The following is a 20563-nucleotide window of genomic DNA, read 5'->3' on the forward strand; positions in this document are numbered from 1 at the left end:
CTTCTGTAATCTCTTGAGACTGGGAGGGGGGGGGAGACTATTCCTGGTGCTCTGAGTGTCTCGAGGGAGGTATAGAAGAGAATTTCTTTCCTCAAGACCCGATTTGGGTCAGTTTAAACTGTTGGCCTGGACAAGCTCCTTGGGGAGTACTCTCGTGGAGGCCACAAGCTGTTCCGGGCTGGGGTGGGGAACAAGGGGCCCTGCTCTGCACGGTGAGCCGGCCAGCGACGACTGAACCAGCAGGGGCACTAGCGCGGCCTTGATTTAATGCCCCTGTTGTTTCAGGGCCTGTGCTGGCAAAATGGCCGAGGCCCACCGGCAGGGGGAATTTCTTTTAATTACACAACGAGCACACTGTGCAATCCGCCCCCCACACGGCGGGTTGTGTTCCATCTCACGGGGGCAAGGGGAGGCAGGAGGGGGAGCTGGGTTGTGCTGAAGAGCTGGAGATCATCGGCGGGAATTGTTTCAAAGCAGCGGAGGTGATTAAAATACAGTTAGCATTCATTTCCCTCCTGCTTCCTCTGGTTCCTTCTTCACCCACACAAACATTACCAAAAGGGGAACGATGCAGAATTAATGAGCGTGACCTGCCATCTCTGCAAAGGGAGAGGAAGTGATCATTTGTGGAAGGCGGGCGGGCGTGGCAGGAGCCCACAGCCCCACGTGCTCTTCAGGCCACGCACGAAGTCGACTCAGCCTGTCGCGCCATCTACTTCAGGCCCTGAAGAGATTTTTTGGGGTGGGGGAAGGAAGAAAAAGGGGGATCTCTCTGAATTGTAGGGTTCTGGTCAGTTTTTGTTTTGTTGGATTTTCTAAATACTGGGTTTTTTTAAAATACGTATTTTACTGATCTGAAGAAAGACCGGGCATCTGAACCAGAGATCAAAAGGGGAAAAAACAACAGCAGGATTTTCCCTTTAGTAAGCTAAAAAAAGGAAAATTAAGCAACATGATTATTTTTAAAAATCCTAGCAGCCCTCAAGGGTCTGCATGGCTCTATACTAAGAGGGGGACAGAGGGAGGGAATTATCAGACTTCTGATAATGGTCTCCCTGGTCACAGTGAGAAGCAAAACCTTGGAGAAGATGGCCTGAGGGCTGGAGGTTCAAGCTTCAGCTTTCACTAAAATGGCAACTTGCTTGGAGAAGATTCCTGAGGTCTGAAAACTGGCTGAAAGGCTCTGTACTAGCATGAATAAGCACTTAGAAAGACCCAAGGAAAAGAGGACCCGCCCCTCGCTTACATTTTTTAAATCCTATATTCACAGTGTTGTTTAAAACCCTGTGTATATTCATAGCATAAATAACTCCAGACAATTGGAATGCTGGCCATATTCACAAGTACTGCAACTTATTGAAAATAATCCTCTTCCCCCAAACTGAATGGGATTTCCTTATCTTAAGCCCCTGCGTATGAAGAGAAAATAGAGACCCTCTGAAGCGCTCTGGGACCCATTAGTCCGGTTCCATTAAGGTAAGGCCAGGGCCTGGGGTCGAGCTCCCTCTGCTCCTTGACCCCGGCCACCGCCACCTGCAAGGGCAGGAGGGCCAGGGAGGGTGGAGGGGGGCAACCTGCCACTCCTTAAAGGTGACGGGAGAGAAGGCTGTGGCCTTCCAGGAAAAGCCCAGGAAGCAGTGGGGCCAGGGTCCCCGAGGCCCCGCATCTGAAGAATCCTCAGGCCGCACCAGACAGGCAGGCTGAGCCCAGCCCTCTGCCTACGTTCTCACTAAGCAGAGCGCACGATGCTTCCAGCTCCCAGCTAGTCACTTCTCACCAAGCACCTGCAGGTCCAGGATGGGGTCGCATGTATAAAATCGAGAGCTCATCCTTGGCATCACTTGTTTTGGACTGAGGAGCCGAGAAACACACAGGGCTGAACTTGGAGGATCCCCGTTTCTAGCTGCTGTTTCCACCCCAAGCACTTCTCTTTTTTTAAGAAGAGAGGATACATAAAACCACACCACGACAAATGCCGCTTGGCCTTTAAAAGTATTTGCAATCATGTTACAATTAAGTCACTGTTGGAGAACCTCTCTCTAGCATTCAACGTTGAACGGAGCTGATGGCGACCTTGATCTACTCAATCCTGAAGGAGAGGGTAATTTTAAAAGAAAAGAAAAGGCTCTTTGAAACCCAGTGTTTTTCATTTTCTTCCAAACTCCCTTTTAAAAAAAAAAACCTCAATGTTTTATTCCTAATGGACAGGAAGGCAGGGAGCGGAGGTAGAGCTCAAACCAAGCTTTTGGGGCGTTGGCGCACTGAAATGACAAGAGATGAGGGGCCGCAGAGTGGCTGGACTGAAGGCTAGGGTGAGAGAAAGAACTACCGCCAGCTCAGCCCCACGCTGAGTCACCACCCCCACCCCCGCTCGACTCTAACACAAACAGCCCACAGAAAGGCACTTTCATCACGTCCAATGGCCGTTCCTGGGCCCAAGGAAAGCATTTGTTTCAGAGTTTCTGCCCTAAGAGAATGACTGTTTCTTTACTCCAACCATGGTGTCGGGGAACAAGCTCAGCTGGACAGAACCTTTCTTTGTGACGGGGCCTGGGGTGATGTGATCTCACCTCGCACCACACTGCCGGCACACCACAAATCCACACGTCCCGAGCAGCCGAGCAGCTGAGCAAAGCCCAGGGAGAGTCTACTCCAGGTGGGAAGAGCCTTCTTCACTCCCAAGAGAGGAAGGAAGAGAGGGCGGGGTACTTGGAAATACTCTTTACTCCTTGCTGCAGCTCTCAGAAGCCAAGTTTTGGTCCTAGCTCTTGCTCAATTCTGAGTCCAGGCATTGCTGTTGCAGAAGAGCTAGTTCCATTGTCAGGGAAGAATTTGGGGAGGACCTATCTACCCATCAACACTCTGAGAAGGCTGCTGCAGCCTCCTACCAACTCTCACGATAAAATGTGGCCCATCAATGGCACCAAGGTCTCTGGCAATAGTGGCTGACAAATCAGCCCAGCTTGGAATCCTAACACTTTCGCCAGTCAACAAAACTTCCCACGGTGACCATGATCCAGGAAGGTGTATGCTGGCCCTCCCAACACCAGGGCCAACCAGAAGGCTGGGCCCAGCCGGACTGCAGGGCTGCCACCGTGCCCAGGCGAGGGCAGGCTGCATCTCTGGATGAAAAGGAGTCTCTTTATTGGTGGCAGTCAGGGCCACTACGGGGTTCTGGAACCACTGTCTCTATTCCCACTCCTCTCCCCCCACCTATTCCTATCCCTGTCTTTTTGCAATATGTGGTTAATAGTCAGTTCGGCCAGATTAAAAAAAAAACAACTCAAAAAATATTTGTTGTTAAATGTTCATTGTGGGTCCAGCAGAGAAGCGAGGATAGGGGAGTAGAGAGGACCACCAATAATTCAGAAAAACCTAGGCTCCATCCCCACCTTACTACCCCCAAGCTGGTCTGGTTGATTTACTTCACCTTTCTGAGCCTCAAATTCCTCCTTGGTATGATGGGGATAAAAATGCTCACACTTCATAAACTTCTAATATTTAAAATTCAATATCATACGTAAAGTGCGTGGATAGTATCTGGCAAAGAATAACAGCTAAAAAAATAATATACTTGGTAGATGTATATGACATGATAATAAAATAGGTCAAATGAGATCATCCTAAGCTGAAAACTTTTCAATGTGTCTACATTGACTACAGGATAAAGTTCACCAATTTCCATCAAACTCTGATCCAGTCTAACTTTCTAAGCCTCACTTACCATCATGACTCTCTGTACCCTGTACGGCTCTTAGTTGCCAAGCACATCACATAAAGCCGTTATGCTTTTGCTATTCCTTCTGCTCACACTGTCCTGCTATGTTCTACAGTCCTCAGCACCCACTCTTCCAAGAAGAATTCTGTATAAGTCAGCCAAAGGGGTGCTGATGCAAAATACCAGAAATTGGTTGGTTTTTATTAAGGGTGTTTATTTGGGGTAGGAGCTTACAGATACCAGGCCACAAAGCATAATTTACTTCCCTCACCAAAGTCTGTTTGGAGGAAGATGGCTGCTGATGACTGCGAGGATTCAGGCTTCCTGGGTTCCTACATTCCTGGGGCTGGCTTTTCTTTCCTCTGTGAGCTTACTTCCCAGGGATCCAGCTTAAGCCTTCAGCATCAAACTACAACATTAAAACTCCAACATAAGAAACCCTCAACTCTGTTCTTCACCATGCCTTTTATACCCTAATCATAACTCAATCATGCCCAGGTACAGATCAGATTACAAGCATAATCCAATATTTCTTTTTGGAATTCATCAATTATATCAAACTGCTACATCTTCCTTAATTCTTCACTAGCTTTCCTGGTCCACTGAAATCAGTATTAATTGGCATGTGCTCCCATAGCTTGCACACCAGCTCTTAAAGAATAGAATGCCTATATGTACCAAAATTATGTATGCGCCTGTCACCTTCCCTGTACTGGACTGCAACCTACAAACCATCTTACGTATTGGAGACTCTAGCCCCTAGCAGTGCTTACCATATGGTGAGTACTTAGTACTCTTCAGTACATGAATGAATGAAAGAAAAGCCACTGAATGAAGTTAAAAGGAATTAGAACTGGAAAATAAGAAACCACCTTCCCAAGCATTGGAATATAGCACATTTAGTTAATTTGGAGGGCAAATATCCAAAGCAGCTTCTGTAAGCTGGGCCATGGTTACCAGAACTTGCACAATAGTATCCCGTAACGATAGTGTTTAATTCCTAGGCACCCACAGATGCCTTCCTATTTACCATGCTGCTGGTCACAAACCCTACAACCTCTTCTAGAAGAAATGAAGGAAAATTCCACAGGCTCTTTACAGACAAAATTCTGAAAAACATACACCAGACAAAGAAAAGAGGGTGGGCGATGCCAGAGCTCTACAATTGAACTTCAGAAATATTAAAGAAAACCCAGCGGAATTGTAGGGAATGAAGAAACAAAGAGAGAATAAAGCTGTCCAGTTAAAAGCAGACTTCCTGACCCTCAAAAGCATTCATGGTCTAGGCAGACTTGAAAGGAAAGCTCAGCAGTTCTCCACACTGCCATGAATCATGGGGGTGCAGTGACCTTCAGAAGTCATCTGATTCCATTTGTAGCCTACAGGAAAAAAAGGCCTTCAGTGTGCCATCCCTGATCTTAGCAAGGCTCCTCAAGGTGAGAGATACCTCAGCCTTAGTCATCTATTCTAAGGAGTTCTTGTTTATAGATCTATGTTATACCTTCCTGAGGCAGAAATACGTAGCCACTTCCCTTCAGGCCAGCCTCAGCGTATATTTAAAAAGTTAAATTGGACCTTCACGATCTCCTTAATAATTTCCCTTTGAGATAATAAGGTACTCTTTATCACTAACAAATGAGTATGAGCTTATTACATTATAGCATCCTAAAATGTCTGTTTACCATATCAAGGTGTAGTGGAGAAATTCGGGTATGCGCGGTTTCGAAGGCCAGGACACGAGAATACCGAGAAGGAAGTTGGTTTATTTCGACCGGCCAGGCTTGGCGGACTCTTGTCCTAATAAAACCGAGCCCCGAACAGCCTTTTCCAGACCCTTTTATACAGAGGATATAGGATTAGGAAGACTAACAGTGATGGTAAACAGACCTTTGGTTAGGTTCTTCAGATCTTAGTATCAGATAGGTTATTTCCTCCCAGTGAGTTACATATTCTCCACATCCAAGCCAGTTTGGATTAGCATATCTTCCACATCGTCTGGAGGCAGCCCTGAATACACACTCAGTCTCACATCCCTTCTGAACATTCAAAGACTGTAGGGCCTATATTACTTATTTGGCCATCTTGGAGACTAGGTACTCTTGGAAATAATTTTGATTTAATGCACAGGCTATATCAAAGGCAGAACTTAATTTCATTCTAAATATTTTGTTTTTGTTGATCACCATATGATTAGGTCTCAAGTTATCACCAGGTTTAGATCCTAGCTTCATGAGACCTCCCCAGAGACTGCCTATTTCTGACATTTCATTCTGTACAAAAATCTAAACACTGAAAGGGGCCCAAAGATTTGAAGATACTATTGTTTGTTAATCACAGGATTTTTTTTTTAATGGAGTGCATCCATCTCTAATTACAACCTCAGCCTAGAGGATGAGGATGTATTTAAATGGCCCTCAGGCTTAGCACACCATGTGGTAATTGTTCTTGGTTCTGATCCTGAAGGGGGAGAGAAAAAGAAGAAAAACTCTGGCTCATATGTGATTATTCTTACTTTAATAAAAATATGTCAGAGTCTGGTAACAGTGGGGACAGGGATTGAGTAGGAGCAATAGATACTCCAAAAAGAGACAGAAAACATTTAGATAGAAAGAGAAGCAAAAGAGTAAAATAGAAGGAAAACAAAAATTACTACCCAATATAGACCCATGCTATTAATTCAGTAAGATCTCAAACGTAGGCACATTTTTCTCTTCAGTTTTCTATAATAATCTCACTATGGAGATTTTCGAAATTAATTGATGTCTGCAACAAGAAAGTGAATAATCATACACCTCAGCAAGGAACATTACTTACTGATGCGCATCTCCCACACAGGTGCCCAGGGTCAAAATTAATCAAATAGATGTACCCACGTCTGATTTTCATGAATTTCAAATAGTCAAGTTAGCTAACAGCCTCTAAGTACAAGCAGATCTAACATGACAAGGTAGATATTTTGGTTTTATTTTTACTTTTGCTTTTTAAATCTAGAGCTACCTATTAAGGTGGTGGCATCAAGACATTTGAAAGCACAATTGCCATAGCATGCAAATTTGAAGGTGAGGATTAGATGATGAAAAGCAAAGTAGCAGACAAAGCCCCCCAGCTCTTACCAGATGGCAGCTCCTCCAATGCAAGTTCCAACCTGCCCCTGATTTGAAAGGGCAGGTAGAACAATGTGTAAATTGCTTCATCTCCCTGCTGTTATTTTGACACAAATCCTCCAGGGCCAAAGCCAGTCCCAGGGAAAACGGCTAATCTCTACGACACAAATGTAGGCTTGAGGCTACCTACTTAGAGGAACAAATGTCAGGATGTGGTAGAATGGCTGAAAGTAGGTTAGATGAAATATAATTAAGGAATGCTAAGCAGTAAGAACAGCTCAGCCATCAACAAGGTAATGTGATCTTATGATGCTGTAGAAAAGTCCTTGATGCACAAGAATTCTCCAAATGTAAGGATATTTTCTGAGAGCCCCTAATAAAAAGGAGACAGCTACATAAAATAAATCATAAAATAAAAGTGTATGGAATATATCTGGAATATGTACTCTTCTCTTTCAAAGGAACAAGGAGGTCCTTTGAAACAACAGCAACATTTTAAAACCATTCAGAAGGAGTGTGGCCATAGCTTACCTTTCCTTTAAGCTTGTGGGTGACAGAATGAATAATTCTTAAAAGAAAAAAAAAAAAAAGGTGGCAAAAGAAAGAACTCTCCCTGGAAAGGAGGTATAGAAAGGTTAAATAACTTGCCTGACATCACATAGCAAATCAGGGCCAAAGCTAAGGCTATAATTCAGTGTTTCTAATTAGCAGGCTTCTGCTTACAGCCAAGGCACATTGATTCCTAGGCTGCAAATATCACTTAATGTTTTCAATTACTCTGAAAGGCCCAGGAGGAAATAAAGAAATAGCACTTACCTCTGACAATTTGCTTCGCACACGCATTGTAAACCTGCTCTTGGGTTGTGTTGGGAGGTAGCACTCTGTCGAAGACATATGGCTTCCCTTGCTAACAAAGACAGACAAAAGACAGAAAAGGGCAGAAAAAAAACACATTAGAAGGTTCGGAATAAAAGCTCTAATGTTAGTAGTTAGACCATTGGCACTAAATCACCAACCTTATTCCTTTAAGGCAGTTGCTTTTGAAGACTAGGGAATTTTTACAGCATGAATCAAACATGTTGTGTTCCAGTGTATGTTGAGAATTTAAGAGCTAAAAAAAAAGGTTTCTTTTTAATTTAAAAGGCTTTTTTTCTGATGAAAGAAGGGCTTTATGCATTTGTTTGAACAAAATTTATTGAGCGCTTACTGAGTCAGGCACTGGGTCTTCATGCTGAACAAATCAGAAGAAAATTCTGCCCTCGTGAAGCATACAATCAAGTGGGGCAGACAGCTAATAAAAGGAAGATGACACATAAGGAAATGCAAAATGCTTAGGCATAAAATAATGGGACAAGGGTCAAGGAAGGCCCCACTGAAGAATAACATTTAAGCTGATCCTTAAAGGATCAGAAAGATCAAGGCACGTGAAGAGCTGTGGAGGGGCACTGCAGGCAAAGCCCAGCAGACAGGAGAGGGGTGGGTGTCCAAGGACCGGCAGGGTGAGTCATACAAGATGAGGCTAAGAAGGACATCAAGAGCTGATTCATGCTCTTGTCAGTGAAATATGTTATGAAAGAAAGATATTATGACTTGGTAGAGGAGGCAAGCATGTGTTAAAGAATTACAGTGTTTTCTTTCATGTGCTTCAGTGATGCCTTATCTTAACTGGGTTGAGCCTTGAGACAAAGGGGTCCTTCTGCACAGTAAGCCAGGGTGGATGTGGGGTCTTGGATGTGGCTTGATTTGAGGAGGCAGCTGGTAGAAAGGAAGAGAAGCTCTGCCACGGCCCCATAGGAGTCCTGACCTCCTATCACTCAAGGTTCAACAATGAGTGAGTGAGCATTTATGTGCCAGTCATGGCACTGAACACTGGGAGAAGACAGTGGACAAGACAAACACAGCCACTTTCCCTGAGAACCCACCCAAAGTCCCCACCAATGCCATTCAGGCAAGGGGTGGCCCTCGCCCTGCCCTTTCCCACAGCCCCATCCACCCAGGCAGCCCTTCATCTTCATTTTACCCAAATGACAGTGGGGAGGATAAGAGAAATGAAGGAAAAAACAAGGAAAGCTCAGAGCTTCCTACATCCCCCCACCTCCTGCACCTCCTACAAGTGGCTCTGGACACCAGGATCCACCCAAGGACAGGCAGACTCCTCAAAAAGATAACTCCTTATGAGGGTGCCAAGGACAAGGCTTGTTACATCCTGTAACCATCATACAAAAATAAGTACACAGTTGCTGGGCTGGCTTAACTTTTTATTCATTTACGGCTATGGGTTGAGCTGGAGGTAGGTGAGATCCTGTGCTTTGGAGGTCATGTTTGAGCCCTAAATGAGATTGAGCCAACCAAGTAAGGGAACTATTTCCAGTTTGGTCTTAGAAAAAAAGAATTTTGAAGAACCATAAATTTTGTTTTTACACAAAGCAGCAAGACCAGAGTTATTCTGCTAAAATTATGGAAAGTGCTTGTATGGATCATTCTGAGGTTTTGTTCCCAGAAAGTCTCATTCAATTAGAGAAGCAAGTATTTGGTTGAAAAACCAACAGAGACTTCCGGCAAGATGGTGGCTGAGTGAGCTTGCCTTGCCGTCTCTCCTGGGAAGAGGCAGCTGGGCACCGCTGGAGGTTCTCCGGGACCAGGCTTTTTCAGGATTTTTTCAGGGCAGGAAGTGGCTGGACATCGATTTGGTGGGAAGGTAACGGAAAGGACTGGTCTATAAGATATAAATTGGGACTTTTCAGGAGGGGGAGGCAAGATGGCGGCTGAGTGAACTTCCCGGTTACTAGCTCCTGGGGGGAATTGGCTGGGAGGCGTCGGAGACTCTTTGGGACCGGCTGTTTCGGGATTTTTCCTGGTCCGGAGGTGTCTGGACATCGATTTGGAGGGAAGGTAACAGAGAGGATCCATCTGTGAAATATACACGGAGATCCCAGCTACGTGTGGAAGATTCCCTCCTTGGGTAGGTGGAGCCGAGGCAGCTAGCACCGCGCGGAGCCCCGGCGGGCGGCGGCCAGGGTAGCCGAGTCCGGCCGAGCCCGGCTGAGCCGCGGCGGGCGGGGGGGCGGAGCCCAGCTGAGCTCGGCCGAGCCCAGCCGCGCCCCGCCGGGCGGCGAGCGGGAGAGCCGAGCTGCGCTGCGCCGCGCCGGGCGGCAGGCGGGAAAGCCGAGCCCAGCCGAGCCCAGCCGAGCTGCGGCGGACGGCGGGCGGGGGGACCGGAGCCCAGCTGAGCCCAGCCGAGCCTGGCGGCAGGGTTTCAGTTCTTTGGTTTTTTTTTTTTTTTTTGTTGTTGTTGTTGTTGTTGTTGTTGTTCTTTTTTTTTTTTTTTTTTTCAATCCTCTCTTTCTTGTCCCCAATATTCTTCTTATACTATTTTACCTTAACAATACAATAGGCCCTACAGGAAATACCTCACATTTGCTGGGTTTCCTCACCCTCCACTGCCTCATTTCTCTGTGAATAGATTTAGCCTATCTACGCTATCCCCTTTCCCCTACAACTTGATATCCTCCACCATCTGCTATCTCTCCTATATTCCATCTCCCTTTCTTTGATCCACAAAGTGTCTAACTCTTAATTTCTAATACCTTTGTTTAGTTTTCCATCAGGTATTCGTCCCTGAAACTATTACCTTTCTTTTCTCTTTCCCTCTCTCACGAAAACAATAGCCTCTTAGTACGTACCACATTCCTCCCATATTCAGTCGTCTACCTCATTATAGGTACTTTCCTACTACTATAACTCTACACAATTTACATGATCTAACCTCCATCCTCCCAGAACTCATATTATTGCTTTGTAAACATATATCACCAATACTACTTCACACTTTTTCCTTCCTTACACAATTGACTTTCCCCAGCACTAATACTTTCCTTTAAAGTGAGCTTAACTAGCAATAAGAAATTGGAATAAGAAGAACAAAGTGACAAAGAGAAGATATAACACGCAAAAACAACAGCTAATTAATCTCCAAGACTAGACAAAGAAGCTAAGGAACTGATTAAACCCGTCAAGAAAAAATGTTGACAAGACAGCAACAAAAATCTACAAACCAAATCAGTAATCAGGAAAACATGGCTGAATCCAATCAACAAACTGAAAATCAGGAAGGGGGGCAGGACTTCGCACAAGCAATGAAAGATCTCAGAACATTTATCACCGACAAATTTGATGAAGTAATGAAAGAGGTTAACAGCGTGAAGACAACACTTGGAGGGGAAATTGCAGACATGCGCAAAAAAATAACAGATATGATGGAAATGAACACCACAATTCAAGAAATCAAAAATACACTTGCAGCAAATATCAGCAGACTAGAAGAGGCAGAGCAGAGAATTAGTGATGTGGAAGACAGTGCATTGGAAATCAAACAGATAGTAGAAGTGGTCAATAAAAAGGTAGAAAAAATCCAGATAGGACTTAGGGACCTGAATGATAACGCAAAACGCTCAAACATACGTATTATAGGCATTCCAGAAGGAGAAGAGAAGGGAAAGGGGTCAGAAGGAGTGCTGCAGGAAATAATGAATGAAAACTTCCCAAATCTACTGAAAGAGACAGATGTACATATCCAAGAAGCACAGCACACTCCACTGGTCATAAACCCCAACAGGCCCACCCCAAGACATATACTTGTCAAATTATCCAATGCTCAAGACAAAGAAAAAATTCTAAAAGCAGCAAGAGAAAAGAAAACCATCACATACAAGGGAAACTCCATAAGATTAAGTGCTGATTTCTCATCTGAAACGATGGAGGCAAGAAGGCAGTGGTATGATATAGTCAAGGTACTAAAGGAAAAAAATCTCCAACCAAGAATACTCTATCCAGCTAAACTAGCATTCAAAAATGATGGAGAGTTCAAAATATTCACAGATAAACAGAAACTGAAAGAGTATATCAACAAGAAACCTCCCCTTCAAGAAATTCTTAAGGGAATTCTGCAGGAAGAAAGGAAAAAACGGGACAGTCAGAGATGGAGGAGAGTGTAAAAGCAACAAGAAAGACAAAAATAGAAGGGGAAAATAAAATAATACAAACAAAATATAACAAACACAAATCCAACCAAAATATGGCTACCATAAATAACTCTCTAAACGTAATAACACTGAATGTCAACGGATTAAACTCACCTATCAAAAGATTCAGACTGGGACACTGGATAAGGAAATACGACCCATCTATATGCTGCCTACAAGAGACACATCTTAGACCCAGAGACTCATGGAGGTTGAAAGTGAATGGCTGGAAAACAATCATACAAGCAAACAACAACCAAAAAAAGGCAGGAGTAGCTATATTAATATCAGACAAAATAGACTTTAAATGCGAAACAATTGTGAGAGACAAAGAAGGATACTATATTTTAGTGAAAGGGACAATTTGTCAAGAAGATCGAACAATCATAAATATTTATGCTCCTAACAAGGGCGCCTCTAAATATGTGAGGCAAACGCTGGAAAAACTAAGTGAAAGAATAGATGCATCTACAATTATAGTGGGGGATTTTAATACACCACTATCAACTCTGGACAGAACATCTCAAAAGAGAATCACTAAAGAAACAAAACATTTGAACAGTATATTAGAAGAGCTGGATCTAATAGACATATATAGATCATTACACCCAAACACAGCAGGATATACATTTTTCTCAAACGCACATGGAACATTCTCCAAGATTGACCATATGCTAGGCCACAAAGAAAGGCTTAATGAATTCAGAAAGATCGAAATCATACAGAACAATATCTCTGACCACAGTGGAGTCAAGCTGGAAATTTGCAAGGGACAGAGACCCAGACTTCACACGACAATTTGGAAATTAAACAGCACACTCTTAGAAAAACAGTGGGTCAAAGAGGAAATCTCAAAAGAAATCAATGACTACCTTGGAACAAATGATAATGATAACACAACATACCACAATTTATGGGATGCAGCAAAAGCGGTACTGAGAGGGAAATTTATAGCCATAAATTCATATATCAAAAAAGAAGAAAGAGCAGAAATTGAAGAATTAACTGCACATTTGAAGGAATTAGAAAAACAACAACAAAGTAACACAACAGGAAGAAGAAGGAAGGAAATAACAAAGATAAGAGCAGAACTAAATGAAATAGAAAATAAGAAAGCACTTGAAAAAATAAACAAGACCAAGAGCTGGTTTTTTGAGAAGATCAACAAAATTGACAAACCTTTAGCGAGACTAACAAAGAAAAAAAGAGAAAAGATGCAAATACACAAAATAAGAAATGAGAAAGGTGATATCACCACTGACCCCACAGAAATAAAGACTATCATAAGAGGATACTTTGAAAAACTATATTCCAACAAAAATGACAATTTAGAGGAAATGGACAAATTCCTAGAAATACATAAGCAGCCCATACTGACGAAAGAAGAAATTGATGATCTTAACAAACCAATCACAAGCAAAGAGATAGAATCAGTCATTAAAAATCTCCCAACTAAGAAGAGCCCAGGGCCAGACGGCTTCACAGGTGAATTCTACAAAACATTCCGGAAAGAACTAACACCAATCCTGTTGAAACTATTCCAAAAAATCGAAACAGAAGGAACACTGCCTAATTCCTTCTATGATGCCAACATTACCCTAGTACCAAAGCCAAACAAAGACACCACAAGAAAGGAAAATTACAGACCAATTTCTCTAATGAACCTAGACGCGAAAATACTTAACAAAATACTTGCTAATCGTATTCAACAACACATTAAACGAATTATACACCATGACCAAGTGGGATTTATTCCAGGTATGCAAGGATGGTTCAACATAAGAAAATCAATCAATGTAATACACCATATAAACAGATTGAGAGAAAAAAACCACATGATTATATCTATAGATGCAGAAAAGGCATTTGACAAAATACAGCACCCCTTCCTGATAAAAACACTCCAAAAGATCGGAATACAAGGAAACTTTTTGAACATGATAAAGAGTATATATGAAAAACCTAAAGCCAACATTGTTTACAATGGCGAAATCCTGAAATCCTTCCCTCTAAAATCAGGAACAAGACAAGGATGCCCATTGTCTCCGCTCCTATTTAACATTGTCTTGGAAGTACTGGCTCGAGCACTGAGACAAGAACCAGATATAAAAGGCATTCAAATTGGAAGGGAAGAAGTCAAAATTTCATTATTTGCAGATGACATGATCCTATATATAGAAAACCCTGAGAGATCTACAACAAAGCTCCTAGAACTCATAAATGAGTTTAGCAAAGTCGCAGGTTATAAGATCAATGCGCAAAAATCAGTAGCATTTCTATACACCAATAATGAGCAAGATCAGGAGGAAATCAAGAAACAAATACCATTCACAATAGTAAATAAAAAAATCAAATACTTAGGAATAAATTTAACTAAAGAGGTAAAAAACTTATACATCGAGAACTATACAAGATTGTTCAAGGAAATCAAAGAAGACCTAAATAAATGGAAGAATATTCCCTGTTCATGGGTAGGAAGACTGAATATTATTAAGATGTCTATCCTACCAAAACTGATCTACACATTCAACGCAATCCCAATAAAAATCAACACAGCCTTCTTTAAGGAACTAGAAAAACTAACTATGAAATTTATTTGGAATAAAAAGAGGCCCCGAATAGCCAAAGACATATTGAAAAAGAAAAACGAAATAGGAGGAATCACACTTCCTGACTTCAAAACATACTACAAAGCTACAGTAGTGAAAACAGCATGGTACTGGCATAAGGAGAGACACACAGACCAATGGAATCGAATTGAAAGTTCAGATATAGAACCTCATGTATATAGCCATATAATATTCGATAAAGCCACCAAACCCTCTCAACTGGGAGAGAATGGCCTATTCAACAAATGGTGCCTGGAGAACTGGATAGCTATATGTAGAAGAATGAAAGAGGATTACCATCTCACACCTTATACAAAGATCAACTCAAGATGGATCAAAGACCTAAATATAAGAGCCAAGACCATAAAGACCTTAGAAAGCAGTGTAGGGAAACCTCTACAGGACCTTGTAATAGGAAATGGCTTCATGAATATCTCACCAAAAGCACGAGCAGCAAAAGAACTAATAGATAAATGGGACTTCCTCAAAATTAAAGCCTTCTGCACCTCAAAGGAGTTTGTCAAGAAAGTAAAAAGGGAGCCCACACAGTGGGAGAAAATATTTGGCAATCATATATCTGATAAGAGACTTATAACCTGCATATATAAAGAACTCCTATATCTTGAAAATAAAAAGATAAACAACCCATTTAAAAAATGGGAAAAAGATTTAAACAGACACTTCTCCAAAGAAGAAATACAAATGGCTAAAAAGCACATGAAAAAATGCTCCAAATCCCTAGCTATCAGGGAAATGCAAATCAAAACTACAATGAGATACCATCTTACTCCCATAAGATTGGCAGCCATGAAAAAAACAGTAGAATACAAATGCTGGAGAGGATGTGAAGAAAGGGGAACACTCATCCATTGCTGGTGGGAATGCAGAAGGATCCAACCATTCTGGAGGACAGTTTGGCAGTTTCTCAAAAAATTATCCATAGATTTGCCATATGACCCAGCAATACCACTGCTGGGTATATACCCATCAGATCTGAAAACAAGGACACAAACCGATATATGTACACCAATGTTCATAGCAGCATTGTTCACCATCGCCAAAAGTTGGAATCAATCCAAAAGTCCATCAACAGATGAGTGGATCAATAAAATGTGGTATATACACACAATGGAATACTACTCAGCTGTAAGAACCAATACACTACAATCGCACGTGATAACATGGATGAACCTTGAGAATCTTATGTTGAGTGAAGCAACCCAGGCATTGAAGGACAAATACTATATGACCTCAATGATATGAAATAAGTTAACTGCCTCAGAGAGCTAGAGTCTGGAAAAGTGGCTTACTGGAAATCGGGGGATGGAGGAAGGCTGTGAGTTAATGTCTGTAGGGGTGGAATCTGTGATGAGCTGGGGGTAAGTATGAGCACAAAGAAGGGACAAAATGGGGGCAAGGGGTTACCTTCGGGTGGGGTTTTCTGGGTTTGAGGGGGGCTGGGGATGGGAAGAGGGGTAATATGGTCCAAGAAATAGGTGGGAGGGAGGGGCAACATACAAACATGGGAGAGTGCCAGAAGTTCATTGAGAACTAAATGTTGAGTAAAACGTATCAAAGTATAAGTAGGAGGGTTACCTGGTTAGGACCCTCAGGGGGTATGGTCTGATGCGGGACGGACTCCGGAGGGAATAGCTGAAGGCTCATTTTGCCAAGGTGGGTTCTACCATTGGGTGGGGTGGACCCATATCCTGGGGAAGACTAATGCCGTTGAATAGAGAGAACTGTATCTCTCGTGAGAAAGGACAGCTCCCAGGGCATTAGATTGGCAGGCGTTGTGGGCCCTAAGGGGAGGGGAAAATGGACGTGCAATGGATGGAACAAAGGTAAATAAGGGGGCAAAAGAGGAGTTATGTGAGAGTACACGAGGATGAATATAAAACAGCTAATATTACACCAAAAACATATAGGGGACGACAGACTAATAATGAAAACCATAAGACAAAACATAGGATAACTAAAAAATTTAGAAAACTGTACAACCTAAAGTATAGACCACATAGTAAGCACAAATGTTACCTTGTTTGAAAACTATAGTTTCGGAATCTGTACATCAGTTTCAGGAAATATGATATGAATAAGTTAAAAGATTATTGCTGTGGAAGGGAAAAGGTTTTATGGTGGATCTGGGGAAATACTGTATATTGTATATATGAATTTTGGTGATCTAAGACTCTTCTGAAGCTGACATTATGTTGGGATTCACTTTACGGGAAGTTTTGGATCACAGAGTGGTTCAACAATGGCAGTGGAGGAATACTGATATGGGATGTTATTGACAGGATATATATGGTTGACAGGGAGTTATACAGGGCATATGCCCAGGGTATATGGTAATGTCTATATATACTCATAGTGGAAACAATTAATAACAACAGCTAGGGGGGTACTGGGCTCCTGGCCGGGGGGTCACTGTTGTGGGCCCTGGGAGAGCAGCGGCAATCCTCCAGGTGCAACGGCAAGAACCAGGAAGGAAGGAGGGCCCAACAGTGGGCTCTTGATACTAATGGCTATACTTTTGAGCCTATGCACCTGCAATAAGAACAAGGCCTAGAGTAGCATTGTGCCTGGGGGTTTCCTCCTGACAGCCTTCATGTTACTCAAATGTGGCCACTCTCACAGCCAAACTCAGCGTGTAGATGTGATGCATTCCCCCCAGCGTGGGACACGACACCCGGGGAGAGCCTCCCTGGCACCGAGGGATCACTACCACATACCAGCTGAAGAAGCAACTAGAAAATGACCTTGAATTAAAGATTCAATGCGGAACAGCAGAATATACCTGTCTACATATAATAACATGACTTTGGGAAGCGGTTTGACCTAATGTAAGGGGGAAATGGAAAGGAGAAATGAGATTATAAGGCTGTGAGTCTCTAAAAAAGAGTCTGGAGGTTGTCAGAAGGAATACTCCTATGTACAACTGAACAGAGTCTAAGAGACAGATAAGGTAGATACAACCCCAGGTATTGGTTCTTTTGAGGGATAAAGAGACCCACGGGTTCTATGGTCATGGCAGAAGGGGTTCACTGCCATGACAGATGGCCCTTCTTTGGAGCTGGTGTTTCTGCGTGATGGAAATGGACTCAGAGGGGATCTCTTTTCACAAGACTTGCATGCTACCTTATTGGAATTGTAGTTGGTGCTGGGTTTAAGATATATGTAGGGGATTTGAATCTCTGGACTGATAATATGACACCCAGGCCCAGAGCCTCAACAGACTTCAGCTCCTACACTTTGACTTATTGGACTTACTCCACTCAGCTAACATGGAGTTGAAGAAGGTCAACCACCACAACATGGAGCCTAGAGTGTCTACAACTAGAAGCAGGAAGAGTGCATCCAGTACCCATGTGCAATCTAAGCCCTCACTTGACATAGGTGTGCAATGGACACAACCAATCCAATGTCCACAGAGAAAATGTGGAATGGGTGTGGGAACGGTAGCCATGGGGGCTGCTGGGTGTGGGGAACGGGAGGAAGAGATGAGATGTGGAGGCGTTTTCGGGACGTGGAGTTGTCCTGGATAGTGCTTCACGGACAATTACGGGACACTGTAGATCCCCCCAGGGCCCACTGGATGGAACGTGAGAGAGTCTGGGCTATGATGCGGACCATTGACTATGGGGTGCAGTGATGCTCAGAGATGAACTTACCAGGTGCAATGGATATATCACGATGATGGGAGAGAGTGTTGCTGTGGGGGGAGTGGGGGGCGGGGGCGGTGGGGTTGAATGGGACCTCATATATTTTTTTTATTGTAATTTAAAAAAATAATAAATAAATATTAAAAAAAAAAAAAAAGAAAAACCAACAGAATACTGCTCCAATAATCTACTGCCAACTAACAGCTCACAACACACATATGAGCATTGTCTATTTGTAAAATTCAACTAAATGTCAGGCAGGTAAAAGTAAGAGTAAACATTTACAGAATTTGCCTAAGTATTTGTCATCCATTGAACCTTCTGGAAGGAAAACACAGCTTTGCTTAATTTAAAACAAATCTACTATTTCTCCAAACATAATGAGGATCACCAACATAAACCATTTTGTTTTCAGCATGCTCCTACTTTTGGTTCTAGAGAAAATGCACTAACTATGGGGGTGGGGGGTGAGAAATACACTATTATAGAAATAAGCTCACAACTCTGCTAATAAAAAAATTATTGTATTAGTACAAAAAAGTAGAACTCCCCAGTTTTGTCTGATTTAAAATATGTATTGGAATGCAACAGACTTTTATTTAAAGAGTGCGAGAGAACTCTCTACTCTTTTCAATATCATTTGTCAAGTGATAAAGAGACAAAACAACAATTTTCTATAACCTGAAATTAACTGTGAAACAGAAGTCATATTTCAGTCATTACTACTGGCTTGATATTGAGAAAAGATAAATTTCAAAGAATGAATGGTTATGAAAGCATTCTTCAGGACTAAACATTAATAGATTAATTAGTTAAAAATGTAAACATTTTTATGTTTCCTTTCACTCACTAGCTTGGTTATAGGCTTTTATTTGAGATGAATCTTGAAAGAGATTAACTAGCATGTAGTTGCTGAATATTTTTTAAAAAACTGACTTGTGGCACTGCCACACCATCTGCCTATCAAATTGCCATAAAAAATTCTAATTACTCTTTGCTTCTTTGGCAATGGTATGAATATCTCACAAATTCCGATGGAGACCTGTGGTCCCCAAAGAGAGAAGAATCTCCCCTGTTTCTGATTCCACCAAGGTTGGAGGATTCTGTGGGCAGGCGCTGAACCTCCCTTGCACTAGTCATCACTGAGTTTGTGGCTACAGAAGACCCTTTGGAATTACATTTTAATATGGGTATGAGAATGGGTACTAACACTTGAAACTACAAGATGATGTCACTCTTTGAAACATTTTCCCTTCCAGGTAGTTATTTAGTATATGGTTCTCTCCAACCTCTCTGGTTAGTCCTCATCAATCTCCTTTGCTAGCTCCTCCTCCAGACTTCCAAACGACGGTGTGTATAGGACTCAGACCTCAGTTTTGCTCTGTCTACCCACTTGACTTTGGTGAATGTAAATGAACACTTCTGCCACCCTTTACCTAAGCTCCAGGTTCACATACTCAGTCACCTACTGGCCATCTCCACACAGACATCCATTAGCTCTCTCAAACCTAACTGGTCAAAATAGAACTGCTGATTTCTGCTGCACCCCTTTCATATTTGAGTAAGAAGGGTACCACCAATAACCCAGTTACTCAGACTGAAAGCTATTCTATATGTATTGTAGATCCCATATCCAAAATATATCCCAAATCCTATCACTGCTCACTATCTAAAGCACACCTTAGTTCAAGCCACTCTTTCACCTGCACTCCATTTCTTGCTAACAATCCAACAAAAGAGTGAGCTTTCTAAATTGTAAATCAAATGAAACCATCCTCTTGTTTAACATCTTTCAGTGGTTCCTATTGTACTTAGACTAGACCCTCTCCAAATTCACCTCCCTGCATTCTCCTCCCTCTCACTACATTGTAGCTCACTGGACTTCCTTCTATACTGTGAACAAGCCATGTTTATTCTTCTGTTCAGAACCTTTGCTCTTAATTCTTCCTTCTGTTTAGAATTCTCTCACCACAGATCTTCACTTGGTTTCCTACTTATCATCCTACAGATCACAACTCAAACTTCTCCTTCAAGAGCTTCAACAAGTTTGCTCCGTGGACATTATTATGTGACCTATCAAATGAAGCACTAATTAAAGCATTTAACCAGCTAAGTAGAAGACAACTAAACTCTAAGACCTACCTGCATGTAGGTAATGCTGCCGCAATTTACGGAGGGAATTTGGACTGGACACACACACTCAACATTCGCTCCTATTGAAAATGAAGTCCACCCAGCTTTACCAGGAAGCCTCCATGCAGAGCAGTACTAATTGCATTGGATCACTGTAACCAAAATTAATGACTTACCAGGACCAGGTACAAAAAAATAACAGAAGATGGTTCTTAGGCTTCTAGAGTTATGAAAGAAATAGAATCACAAGAATTCCTATCAACTTGAGAGCAAAGTTTCTGTGAACCTATATGGCCTGCCTATTAATACATTT

General features: G+C 42.3%; 1 protein-coding gene across 1 annotated transcript in view; it reads right to left on the minus strand.

The window, feature by feature from the left end:
• Positions 1-20563, minus strand: part of KIF5C (kinesin family member 5C) — a 170005-nt gene that overhangs the window by 96138 nt on the left and 53304 nt on the right. The window contains exon 2 of the mRNA XM_004462232.4: positions 7639-7729. Coding sequence (XP_004462289.2) covers positions 7639-7729 — 91 coding nt within the window. The remainder of the gene's footprint in view (positions 1-7638; positions 7730-20563) is intronic.

Source organism: Dasypus novemcinctus, chromosome 7 (assembly GCF_030445035.2).
Source record: "Dasypus novemcinctus isolate mDasNov1 chromosome 7, mDasNov1.1.hap2, whole genome shotgun sequence".
NCBI lineage: Eukaryota > Metazoa > Chordata > Mammalia > Cingulata > Dasypodidae > Dasypus > Dasypus novemcinctus.